Source organism: Lipotes vexillifer, unplaced genomic scaffold, assembly GCF_000442215.2.
Source record: "Lipotes vexillifer unplaced genomic scaffold, Lipotes_vexillifer_v1.1 scaffold875, whole genome shotgun sequence".
Lineage (NCBI taxonomy): Eukaryota > Metazoa > Chordata > Mammalia > Artiodactyla > Lipotidae > Lipotes > Lipotes vexillifer.
The window spans coordinates 375,643-389,525 of NW_006792177.1; the positions used below are offsets into that span (position 1 = coordinate 375,643).

The 13,883-nt window shown below is 41.6% G+C and overlaps 1 protein-coding gene across 1 annotated transcript in view; it reads left to right on the forward strand.

Annotated features, from left to right (window-relative positions):
- PSMF1 (proteasome inhibitor subunit 1) overlaps positions 1-13,883 on the forward strand; it is a 46,554-nt gene that overhangs the window by 1,822 nt on the left and 30,849 nt on the right. Inside the window, exons 2-3 of the mRNA XM_007465366.1 lie at positions 5,050-5,202; positions 6,723-6,805. Of these exons, the coding sequence (XP_007465428.1) occupies positions 5,050-5,202; positions 6,723-6,805 (236 nt within the window). The remainder of the gene's footprint in view (positions 1-5,049; positions 5,203-6,722; positions 6,806-13,883) is intronic.

The window sequence follows — 13,883 nt, forward strand, 5'->3', positions numbered from 1 at the left end:
TTCTCTGTCCTAAAACTCGTGACCAAGACTATCACACCCCCTCATGCTTTACCCTCACCAACAGGAATAAGAAACACAAGAACTGTCATGGATTTCTGGCTCTTTCCGCACCCCCCTCAGACCTCAAGTGTCTCAGTGGGACCCCAGATACACACAGTAAACTTCTCCACCACCACCTCCAGGCTCACGGGAAAAGAAGGACCAGCCTTACACACAGACACACACACACTCACCCACCCACACACCCTGGAAGCAGGCACCATTCTCCCTCCCAGATGCCTTTGTTCCTGGCCTTTCTGTTCACCTTTTGCTTCCTTCCACTTACCTTGCCTTTCAACATTTCAGACCTTGGGATCAGGTAGAGGCGGGGCCCAGAATCATGAGTGTCAGGTTTCCACTTTCAGTATGTAATCACCCCAAATGAAACCTTATGTCTCCTTGCTTGCCTCATTCCAGCTTTCTCATCTTTAGCAGCTCTTTCACTTGCCCCAGGCATTTCATTTCACCTTTTCCTGGGACATTCTCCCAGAAAGCTGATGTGTAGGATGGTGCAGGGGACAGTGGAATTGGAGAGGGGGTAAGACTTGTTTCTGACCTTGGGGCTCCCCTTTCGACTCTCAGCGCTGCCCCCCCACCCCTCCCTGCCCCTTGCCCTGTCCTTCAGGTCTAACAGGTTTGCCCTGCTTTCTCCCCTCCTCATATACCTCACTCTCTGTATTTTACTCTCAGCTAGCTACTGCTGCCCTGACACGCTGTTAGAACCTCTCCCCCCAGGAACGGGAACTTGTTACAGAGAGCCTGTGTGACGCCCTTCTCTCCTTCCCCTTCAGCACTGCAGGTCTGCTCCCACCACTCGTCCCCTCACAAATCCTGTCAGCAACTCTGTCTGAGTCACTTTAACAGCTTAGGGACATCAGCTCATGTAGGTCATTGCCTCCTCCTAACTGGCAGCATCCCCTTGCCATGTACTCCAGGCTTCCAAATTTTCAGAAAGAACACAATCTCATTTCAATACTGGTCTAAAAAAATAAATAAGAGATACTTAACTGAATCCCAAAGGTCCATCTAATTCCACTCTGTTTATGATGCCACATGTGGAGTTCATGCAAGCCAGAAAAAGATTCTGGCTCCAGACATCCTAGGGGAGGCCCGGGGGAGTGCGGATGGTGGTTTAGAAGGCATTGCCCACTGTCCATCTGTCCACCCCAGTGCTGAATCAAGCATGTTCCCCCATGGGGGGGATGGGCATTTGTTCTGCGCACTAGAGCATGGTGTGTTTTTGCTTCTCTCTGCCCCTTAAGTGCCACTGGAGTTCAGGTTGCACTTGTCCTCCTCTCACTTCTGCTGAGTTTACTTTCATTCAGAGTAGAAACCTTTTGGAGGCTCATCTTTCCTATTAGTTTATTTAAGAGAGGTTTTAGTTTTCCAGTGTGGGGCAAGCAGTCTCAGCTGAGACCAGTAGTATTCGCCAAGTTCAGAGGATGTTTATGTTGCCTCTCCAGCCACCTCCTTCTCCCCACCCTTCTGGGGATGATAAGAGAGAGAGGAAGGTCCTGAAATTGTGTACTTGATCATTTAATATATTGACAGTTAAATAGAAAGCTAAATTGTCTGCTTTTCTCTTTGGTTTTGTGTCCTCTGGTACAGGGGAATTGTGTACATAAAACTTGGTTAGAAGAGCAGTACAGCTTCAATAAAAAATTCAGTATTTGAATTTGGATTTCTTTCTTGAAGTCAGCACCACTCCTCATAAGAGCTTTACAGCTGTGTCAGGTGGTTTAAGTAGCAAGGGAATAGAGATGGCCATAGACTTAATTTTGAGAATATTGTTTTCTGTTGTAGGAATCTAAAGATTATGACAAAAGAGAGAGAATGCCCCAAATGATCTTCTTTGGGTGCATTTTAGCCCAGGGACACTGGAATGAACTCATGGCCATTAAAGAATGCTTCCAGCCCCAGGATTTTGCCTAAGGGGACAACTATCTTTACTTTTGGGGGGCCCATCTGGGGGACTTGGCTGGGAAAATCTGCAGCCATAGCGTGGGCAGTCAGGAGCTCTGAATGCCAAACCCAGCTCTGCACTTGACTTACCATGACCTTGGGCAGTTTTCAGCCCCCCTTAGATTTTTTTTCACCCGAACGAGTTAAAACAGCACAACCATGTACTTTGGCTGCTTTCCAATCGTAGCTCTTTGGGAGGTCTGATATTTGATGTCCCGCTCTAGAGGGCAGTTGAATGCCATGTTTGGCTTGATATCACCAAGGCCAGTCTCTTTCAGTCCCACCTGTTTTCCCATATCAGGGCAGCCCTTGAGCTGGGGAACATTGGTTCCACTGCAGTGAGAGGTATCAGTCTCACTAGGCCCTAGGATTCTCTCTTGTTCTGGAAGCCTGAGGTTATGGGAGAGTGAGCAGGCTGAATTACTTATACTCCAAGAAGAAATTCTGGTGGGTTGAATGCTGTAATGGAGGGTATAAATATAAATTCAAAGGCCCTTGATAGAACAAAGACAAGGCATGTCATCAAATTCTTGGCTTCCAAAGTAAACCCTAAATCCAGGACACTAAACATGTTATAGGAAATTTACCCAGTTGAGGGTGAGGGGATAGTTTCTCTTTCTCTTAGCAGAGTAGGCTGATTAGTTTCACTTTTGTTTTCTGTCACTCTCATTTCTCTGCTTCAGGCCTGAGTTTCCTTGTCATTTAGCCAGGTTTGAAACCATGCCAGTTGCAATGTCTTGAATTTTATTTGGGACCACTTTCCCAGTTTGATTCCTGAGCCCCAGAGGTGACCAAAGCGGCCCACGATCTCCATTCTTGGCCTTCCGTTGTCCTTGGTGAGGTGTGAGGTCTGTGTTGCTGGATCTTTGTCTTTTGTTGTTTTTCATCTTTGGTCGTACTCCCTCCCACCGTAGTCTCATGAATACAGATCTTCCCAGTCCACTTGCTGAGTGTTTAGCTGTAGAACTATGCTTCTATGAAAACAATATATAGATTTTTTGTGTGTTTTAAAATTTTTTACATAAATGGTACCTGGCTGTAAATCTCATTTTAAAAAAACTTTTGTCACATTGTTTACTTTTATCTATAATACTGCAATTAGATCTAGTTTGTTCCTTCTAACTGCTATACAGTATTCCACTGTGAACATATTTTGCATTTTAACTCCCATTTGGTTCCTCCAACAGGGTTGTGATGAAGATCCCTTGTCATATTCCCTGTGCCTCTGTGCACAGAATTTCTTCCAGGAGTGAAGGTTTTGGGTCACGGGGTGTCGGCTTACCTAATTGCACTGAATATTACCAGATTGCTCTCCAAAAGGGTTGTAAGAGTGTGAACGGCCACCAGCAGTGCCTGGAGGTTGCCATTCTCCCCACACCCACACAAACACTGGCAAAAAAATAGATAACAGCAGTCTGATGGGTGGATCCTGGTATCTCATATTTTAGCCTATGTGTGTCTGAGTGCTAGTAAAGTTGAATGATCCTTTATACACTGTTAGCTGCTCTTATCTTTTGCTTGTTCATACCTTTTTCAAGTGGGTTCCCAATTTTTATTGTTCGTTTTCCAGGCATTCCCTTTTTGTACTAGTTATTAATTCGTGTTGTGCCAGCTAGGCTAGGACATAGCTCATCCTAGCCCGTGACTGCCTGTTAACTTTGTCTGTAGTATCTGTTGTTGATCTGGAGCTTTAAATTATGAGCAGTGTCAAAGACAGCACTTTTTTTTTGTGGACTCATTTAAGACCTCTTTCCCCACCTGGAAATCATTGTATTAGTTTTTACTATCGAGGTAGTTTCAGAACTATTTCTCAAACCTTAGTATGTAAAAAGAAAGTCCTAGGATATTTTTTTAAAGAGATGAGGCCATCACAACTCACAGTGATGCATTTTTACACCCATTAGGTTGGCAAAAATTTTTTAATTGGACAATAGCAATGTTGCTGACCTCGTGGAACAAGAACTCTCATACATACATTGCTCATGGGAGTGTAAATCCATACTTCTTTTGAAAACAATTTGACTTTATCTTATAAATTAAAAGTTCTTCCCCTAGAGACACTCTATAGGAGCTCATCCAAATGTGTACTAGGAGATGTGTACAAGAATGTTCATAGCAGCATTGTTTATAATAGCAAAACAAACTGGAAGCACTCCAAATATCCATCAACAAGTGAGTTTGTAACTTGCAGCATATTCATGCAATGACGGGCTATATGGCTGTGAACTATATAGCAAAAACGGAATGCTGTACAGTGAGTCAGCTACAGTTAAGTGCTTTGACATGGATGAATCTCAAAACAATATTGATTGAAAACGGCAGATAAAAGTGATGCTGTTTATATAAAATTCAAAAACATTTGAAACAATATATTTTTAGAATTTGTGTATAGTAACACAACTATAAGGAAAAGTAAAGAAATTTAAAAAACAGCTTAGTGATTACCCATGAGGAAGGAGGAGGGAGATTCATTGGAGATAGACTACTCAAGGCTTGAACAGGATTGGCCACGTTCTGTTTCTTAAGCTGGCTGTAGATACATAGGTGTCCATTTTATAATTCTTTTTTTATCTTGTACGTGTGCTATATTTTGTTTGTATGAAAGTTGTTCATAATTTTTGTTAAGGCACTACAGTAGTCTGGAGAGGTGTACATTAGAATCTGTAGTTTTAGTCAACACTTTTGTGATCCCTTTGCAGATGGCCTGAATACCAAACTTCGAGAAACACTCTTAGAATTTCACAGTATCCCTTTAGGTGACTGGCCTTATTCTTGACAGCGGGATAGAGAAGAGATTGTTAAACCAAGGCTACAGATTCTTGACAGGTTCCAGTGCTGTGTCACAAAGGCAGTCACATATGAGGGAGGATCACTAGAGCAGGAGTCCAGAGACCCCAGACCTCTGACTTGCTGTAGGACCTTGGACATTTTACTTCTCCTGACCTCTGTGTCTTCATCAGTGAAGTGAGAGAGTGGGATTAGATTATCTGTAAGGTCCTTTTTAGATCTGAGGTCATGATCTTTCATCTCTCTCTGGTGTCTTCTCAGCCGGGTCCCAATGATAAGAAATCAGAACTGCTGCCAGCGGAATGGAACAACAATAAAGACCTGTATGTCCTCCGGTATGAGTCAAAGGATGGGTCCAGAAAGCTCCTTGTGAAGGCTGTCACTGTGGAGAACAGCATGATCATCAATGTGCTGGTGAGTCCCTAGGACACAGAGGGCTCTGCTGATGGGAGTAGACCTTAGGATCACCTTTTTGAAACCCATTTAAGAACCCTCAATGTTCGTGAAGACTTTACTCAGTGATCCTACCTCCAGAACTTTATTCTGAGGCCAGGGCCCTAAATGTAGAAATGCTTTGTGTTCAAAGATGTTCCCTGCCTATTACTGTAAGAGGAGGGACTTTGCATCACAGAGGAATAGTTAAGTAAATTAAGGTAAATCCATTCAGGGACAGCTTGGGAGAAAAAAGCTTATTGTAGCCTGGGGGGGGGGGCTACTTTTAGTTCTTTAGATAAGCTTAGCTTTCTGCAGCCTTGGAGCCTGTATACTTCTTGTTTCCTATGCTGGAAAGCTGTTCCTCTGTACCATTGCCGCCTCACACAGATACACACCCTCCACCCTTCCTTTAGCCTGACTGACTCCCTCTTGTTTTTCACTTACTCAAAAAGTTCAGTCCTGACTACTTACTCTCATATGCCAGAAAAATCTAAATTATGTCTCTGCTTCATCATTTTATTTTCCTGCCTTGTACTTAACACAGTTTGTAATTAGTATGCTTATTTATGCTTTGGTGTAATATTTGTATTCTACCACTGTAGCAGAATATTCTGTAGTCTATGTAATATAGACTATAAGCACCCTGAGGGCAGTGACTCTTTTTTTAAGTTTGGCCTGGTTGTCTGTATTTATACAAAAGTATCACGCAGTCTGTATTGTGTTGCACTTTGCTTTTTTCCCCTCAATATGTTTTGGAGGTCTTTACATGGGAATGCATATAGCTATACCTTATTCATTTTAGCCACTATGTAGTATTCCATAATGCCATAATTTGTTTATCTGTCTCCCTTTTGATGAACGTTTAGATTTTGTATCACACAGGGTTCTTAGTTATAAACGACAGAATCCCCTCAGATTTGTTTAAACAGTCAGGTTTATTAAAAGAACTGGGATAACTCACTGAATTGTTGGGAGGGCTGGAGAAACAGTTTCAAGGCTGGGCTTTCAGGGCATTGCTCCAAACCATGCCATGGAAACCACTGCTGCTGCCACTACCCCAGGGCATTAGGTACTGGCTGACTGCCAAACCAGGTGCCCCTTCTCAGGAGCCACTGATGTTGTGATCCCTGCTGCCTCTGCTGCTACCCTTGATAGCAAGGCGTCTGCCCCTTACTCAGCCTGTTTATCCATGGTGCTCACCTCCAAGTTGAAGTTGTGCATCCATTTGGCACCTCAGTTACATGCCTGTGTCCAAGCTGCAAAAGAGCCTGGGAAGTAGGTTTTTCTGGGCTCTGCCTCAGAAAGACATTATTCCTATAGATCAGAGAAGTCCCCAAGCATGAGAAATGTACTTCATCTGTTACAAACAGTCCTTATATATGTCTCTTTGTATTTCTTTAGGTTGAATATTAAATTGTTCCTCTCCCCCCACCGCCCCGCCACTTACTCATTAGACCAGAAATACCCCAGTCTCTCATTTTCTGTTTTCATTTTTCTAGGAACATGGCTCACAGCAAGTGTCAGACTTGACCCTGAACTTGAATGATTATATCGATTCAGAACACCTGGTTGACTTCCACAGGTATTTCTAAGGGTTGGCCTTTCCCTGGGAAAAAGAAGAGAGAACCAGTGGCCAGATATAAGGAATGGACTTGAGGTGTCAGAGAATGGAGGAGGGTTAACAGAAGGATCTTTCTCTCTTGGGCACAGTCACTTCTCATTTCTCTTTTCTGTTTATTTGAAGAGAAGATTCACGTGGGAAATGCCACTTGAAATAAAATGATGCAATCAAGAGTCCACAAGTCTACAGGGTAGAGATGGGGCCTAGCCAGTGGAGTCAGTCGGAGTGAGTTCCTAGGAGGAAAAAGTGTACCTAATCTGGTACACTCCATCCCCCAATTTTTAAAATAGACTTCATTTTTTACAGCAGTTTTAGGTTCACAGCAAAATTGAGTGGTAAGTGCAGAGAGTTTCCTTGAACCTCCCCCCTGCCCCGCACTCTCACAGTCCTGCCCAGAGTAGTGCATTTGTTATAGTTGATGAACCTACGCTGGCACACATTATCACCCAGATTCCATTCTTGGTGGTGTTGGAATGTGTTTACTTTTGTAAGAAACTGTCAAACTGTCTTCCAAAGTGGCTGTACCATTTTGCATTGCCACCGGCAGTGAATGAGAGTTCCCTGTTGCTCCACATCCTTGTCAGTGTTTCAGATTTTGGCCATTCTAATAGGTGTGTAGTGGTATCTCATTTTTGTTTTAATTTGCAGTTCCCTGATGACATATGATGTTGAGCATCTTTTCATATGCTTATTTGCCATCTGTGTATCTTCTTTGGTGAGGTGTCCAGGTGTTTGGCCCATTTTTTAATCGAGTTTTCTTATGGTTGAGTTTTAGGAGTTCTTTGTATATTTTGGGTAACAGTCATTAATCATATATGTGTTTTGCAAGTATTTTCTTCGAGTCTGACTTGTCTTGACTTTTTATTTTGAAATTTGCAACCCCACAGAAAAGAGGGTTTGCAAAAATATTACAATGAACACCCATATACCCATCACCTAGGTTCACCAATTTTTAACATTTTGCCACTTTTGCTTAGTTTTTCTATATGCTTTTTTGTTCTTGAACCATCTGAGAATTATTTCCAGACTTTATAAACCTTAACCCCTAAATATTTCATCATGTATCTCCTTGTTCTTACACAGACATCCTCCTGTTACCACAATCAGGAAATGTAGGATTGATGCATTAATGTCATTTAATACACAGTCCATGTTCAGATTTCTGTAGTCATCCCAGCAGTGTCCTTTTTAGCTAGTCTTTTGGTTTTAGGTTTGAGGTATTTTTTTTTCTTATCCAACCAAATATCACACATTGCATTTATTTTCACATCTTTTCAATTACCTTTCATCTAGAACAGTTTCCTAGACTTTTGTTGTTCTTAGCATTGGTATTTTTGAAGACTTGAGGTCAGTTGTTGTGTAGAACATTCAGATTGTTTCATCATCATTTGATTCAGGTTGAACATTTTCAACAAGAACACTATGTAAGGGAAGCTGTGTTCTCCTAAGTGTTTTACATCAGGCACGTGACATCTATCTTACTGTTGATTTTGTTCAGTTTGATCATATGGTTATGACAGTGTCCTGCCACCTTTCTCTCCAGTAAAGGCATCTATTTTCCTTTGTGTTTAATAAGTGATCTGTGGTATTATATTAACAGACTGAATTTTCTGCCTCCCAGCAGTCTTTTACCCAGTGGTTTTAGCATCTGTTGATGATTCTTGTATGAATTAACTATTACTGTGATGATTATAAAACAGTAATTTTCTATGTTTATAATTCTTTCTACATTTATTAGTTAGATTTTTTAATTAAAAGCTTTCTGTTCTCTGTCCCCCTTATTTTTAATTAAAAATTTTTTTAAATTTATTTTTGGCTGCGTTGGGTCTTCATTGCTGCACATGAGCTTTCTCTAGTTGAGGCGAGCAGGGACTACTCTTCATTGCGGTGCGCAGGCTTCTCATTGTGGTGGCTTCTGTTGTTGCAGAGCACAGGCTCTAGGCACGTGGGCTTCTCTGTAGTTGTGGCGCATGGGCTTAGCTGCTCCGCAGCATGTGGGATCTTCCCGGACCAAGCTCGAACCCACGTCACTTGCGTTGGCAGGTGGATTCTTAACCACTGTGCCACCGGGGAAGTCCCTATTTTTAATTTTTAAAATATCAAAATAGACTCCTGGGTTATTTTTTATTCAAAGTTATATTCCATTTCTGTCATTTGAATGCTCAACTTGTTCCAGAGTTGACCAGTAGGAATTCCCTCAAGCTACCTCACCTGTCTTTTTGACATGTCACCATGTCAGAGCGTTTTCACACTTCCGGGCACAATAAGGTGTTCTGCCCTCACCTTGTACTTTACTTGCCCCTGCCTTGAAACCAGGTATTTTTCTAAGGAAACATGATTTCTGTTGGTGGGTAATAGTTTCCAAAATCTGGGCCCTGAGTGTGCTCATTAATATGAAGGATGTCATTGCTTTCAGGCTTTTTCAGAGAACAGAGCTAGGAAACTTTCCTGGAGTTTTTTTTTTTTTTCCTTAACATTTCAAACTGATACTTTTATTTTTAATCTAACACTGCAGGATTTGTATTCTCTTATTCTGTACTTGTAACTCCCTTCTGTGTTGAGAACCCTGATGCCCAACAGCCTCAAAATACTCATTTGTTTGATTCTAAAATACACACAGATAGTTTTTGAACTGTTACATCAGTGCCAACCAAGAACAGATCTACTAAGTAAAGTCACAAATACAATTTCTTTCCAGTTCTTTTTGTCCTTTGACTGTGTCCCACTGAGCATGTATATCGTCAGAGTTTTGTGTTCAAAATGTACTTAGATTTAATGCTTGTTGGTCCATCAGTATAATGAAATTATCTGTTTGATAGATAGTTGGGCCCATTTGTTTCCACTTTATTCCATTTTGGGGACTTTATCCCCATCCTCATTGACCTCTTCAGGGTTTTGGAGGAAGCCTGGCATCACTATAAATTCAGTTGTGAGAACTGCCTAGAAACCCTGTTGGATTTAATTGCATCTAATCAGCGATAACCATCTTTAACCCGCTCCACTTCTCTCAGACTTCAGACAACCTGCCCTCATCATTCTGGCCACCCCTCTTTGTCTCCATCCTTCTTTCATGCATCCTCTATGTGAGGAGATCACAACTTCCACTCCTGGTCATCACCCTCCAGTCAGTTTCCCACACAGCAGTTGGACCAGCGTTTCTAAAACACAGATCAGGTTATGATTAAAAGTCTTGCTTGAAATCCCTCAGTGATACCACCTCACACATGTTACGAAGGCTACTATCAAAAAAACAAAATAACAATTAGTAAGGATGTGGAGAAATTGGAACCCTTGTACACTGTTGGTGAAAATGTAAAATGGTACAGCAACTATGAAAAATGGTGTGGTGGTTTCTCAGAAAATTAATTACCATATGACCCAGCAATTTCACTTCTAGACATATACCCAGTAGAACTGAAAGCAGGGTCTCAAAGAGATAATTGTGCACCCACGTTCATAGAAGCGTTTTTCATAGTAGCCAAAAGGTGGAAGCAGTGTAAGTGCCCATGAATACCTAGGACAGATGAACGGATAAACAAAATGTGGTATATACAGACAATGGAATATTACTCAGCTTTAAAAAGGAATGAAATGCTAACAAATGCTTCAGCATGGATAAACCTTGAGGACATTGTGCTAAGCAAAATAAGCCAATCACAAGACCAATTCTATATGGTAATACGTATATGAAGTACCTAGAATAGTCAGACTCATAGAGACAGAAAGTAAAATAGTGGTTGCCAGGGATTGGAAGAGGGGAGAATAGGGAATTATTGTTTAATGGGTACAGAGTTTCAGTTTTGTAAGAGGAAGCATTTTGAAGATAGGTGGTGGTGGTGATAGCAGAACAACGTGAATATACTTAATACTACTGAACTGTACACTTAAACTGGTTACAGAGTTGTTAAATTTCTTACAAATTAAATCTAAAAAAGAAACCCCAAACCCTTCAGTGAGTGTTCATTTCTCCAGGGATGAAGAACAATGTCCTTGATGAGGCCTAAAGCCTAGGGCCCAGCCCCTCTAACCTCACGGTTTGCCACTTCCCACTTAGTTCCTGTGTCTCAGCTGTGGTGCCATGTGTCTTCTCCCTCTTCAGAGCTCTCCGCTTGGCCAGGGGTGCGCTCCCCAGCCTCTTCCCACAGCCAACTACTCTTCTTCCTTCAGTTTCCACTTAAACATCAGCTCCTCAGAGAAGCGTCCCCTGCTTCCCCCGTGTTTGAACCTTTTAAGCATTTAATAAGTGGGTATTTTATGATGAACTGCCTACTAGCCTGTGATCTCCTTGAGGGCAGGATCTGGGTCTTTTTCACATAGTAGACAAAGGAATAAAGGAGTGAAATGGGCCAGGCCTGGCCTTGGCAGAGCTGCTCTTCTGGGTGCTGCCCACACCATGACCCTACCTCACCCCTTAAGAGGGTAAAGGGAAGGACACTGAGTGTGTGGTCTCTCTCTTGACTTTTTCATTCTGGAATTCCATTGGGAGAGCAATTGACAAAACCTCTGGAAAAACCCAGGCCTGTACACCAGGCTGGTCATGCTCCTGAGAGCATTTAGTCCCCTCAGCAATACTGAGAGAGAAACGGTGATAATATCTCCATTTTTTTTTTTTTTTTTTTAAATAACATTTGTTGTTGGAGTTTTGTGTGTGCTTGGGGCGGGGGGGTGCTTTGATTGCTGTAAAATGACACAGTAGGACTACCTCAGAGTGTTCTGAGAATGAGATGAGATATCAGCACAGAGTGCTTAATGCTGGGCCCAGCCCTTCATGAATATGCAAACGGAAAGAAATCTGATCACAAGGAATCATCTCCATGGAAACTGAGGCTCAGAGAGCTGGGGTATGGATCTCTCTCCTGATCATAAGGCCCTCCCTCTCTCCTCTGCCTTTCTGGCAGCAGCACTGAGCTGCCTGCTTCTGGCCCCCTTCCACCATCTGGCCCTCCTTGTTAGGTCGTCATGGGATGTCATGTCTGTTCTATGTAGAAATCTGTGCCCCTAGTTGAGCAAACTGATACGCTAAGGAGTATAAACCTGTTCCTTTCTGTCATGCCTCTACTATGTTAGGATGGCAGGCTGTCTTTTGCTACTACCAAAATGGCAGTTCTCCTAAGGCTTAGAAATCATGCGAGAACTTCTTCTTTGGGACTTAGTAGTTTTTTAATCATACCTGAGTTCTACAGGTAAACCTTTTGCATAGGGAGATCAGAGGGCTTCCACCTGTATCACACACAGTTCATCTGACTGAAAGGAAAGAGGAGTTAGATATATCCCCACTACCCAACTTGGTCAGGGAAGCAGCATGGTGTACAAAGTTCTGTGTTCTAAGTAGGAACCTGATCTTTGTAGGGATGTATGGACCACAGGTCCTTAGAACTTCTAAACCATTGCAGGTATTATACTTTTTAGTCATGGAACTCTTCATTCAAGCACACATAATATTCCATTGTCTGTATTGACCATATTTGGTTTATCTGTTCATCTGTCCTAGGTATTCACGGCCACTTACGTTGCTTCCACCTTTTGGCTACTTTGAGTAATGCTTCTTTGAACATGGGTGTACAATTATCTCTTCATGTTCTTTAGGGTTCTGGAGGAAAGCGTAGGGACAGCAAATGGAGGTCCTTGTGCCCTATCCACTTGGCTTTCTCTATTGCCCTTCCTGGGCCCCCTTCCATGCCAGAGAAGCCCTGAAACCACTGATCTAGTCTAATCTCAGTGATTTTATGGTTATGTAATAAGTGATTTTTTAATTAAACTTTTTATTTTGAGATAACTGTAGACTTACATGCAGTTGTAAGTTGTAAGGTATAATACAGAGAGACTTGTATCCTTTATACATTTCACCTCAATTATAACATTGTATAAAACTACCTTAAATATTAATAGTAAGGATATTGACATTGATACACTGACAGTAAGTATTTCCATCACCACAAGTATCCTTCCTGATGCTTTTTTATAGCCACACCCACTCCCCCTCCCCACCCCTCACCCCCTGGCAACCATCATTTATTCTCCATTTCTAAAATTTTGTCTTTTTTTAAAAAAATTTTTATTGGAGTATAGTTGATTTACAATGTTGTGTTAGTTTTAAGTGTACAGCAAAGTGAATCAGTTATACATATATATATACCACTCTTTTTTAGATTCTTTTCCATATAGGTCATTACAGAGTATTGAGTAGAGTTCCCTGTGCTATATAGTAGGTCCTTATTAGTTATCTATTTTATATGTAGTAGTGTGTGTATGTCAATCCCAATCTCCCAATTTATCCCTCCCCTCCCCGATAACCATAAGTTTGTTTTCTACATGTGTGACTCTGCTTCTGTTTTGTAGATAAGTTCATTTGTACCATTTTTTTAGATTCCACATATAAGTGATATCATATGATATTTGTCTTTGTCTGACTTCACTCAGTATGACAATCTCTAGGTCCATCCATGTTGCTGCAAATGGCATTATTTCGTTCTTTTTTACGGCTGAGTCATATTCTGTTGTATATGTGTGCCACATCTTTATCTATTCCTCTGTCGATGGACATTTAGGTTGCTTCCATGTCCTGGCTATTGTAAATAGTGCTGCAGTGAACATAGGGGTGCATGTATCTTTTTGAGTTATGGTTTTCTCTGGATAGATACCCATAGAGGGATTGCTGGATCATATGGTAGCTCTATTTTTAGTTTTTTAAGGAAGTTCCATACTGTTCTCCATAGTGGCTAAACCAATTTACATTCCCACCAACAGCATAGGAGGGTTCCCTTTTCTCCACACCCTTTCCAGCATTTATTGTTTGTAGATTTTTTTGATGATGGCCATTCTGACCCGTGTGAGGTGATAACCTCATTGTACTTTTGACTTTTGTTTCTGTAATGATTAGTGATGTTGAGCATCTCTTCATGTGCTTTTTAGCCATCTGTATGTCTTCTTTGGAGAAATGTCTGTTTAGATCTTCCACCCGTTTTTTGATTGAGGTTTTTTTCTATATTGAGCTGCATGAGCTGTTTGTATACTTTGGAGATTAAACCCTTGTTTGTCT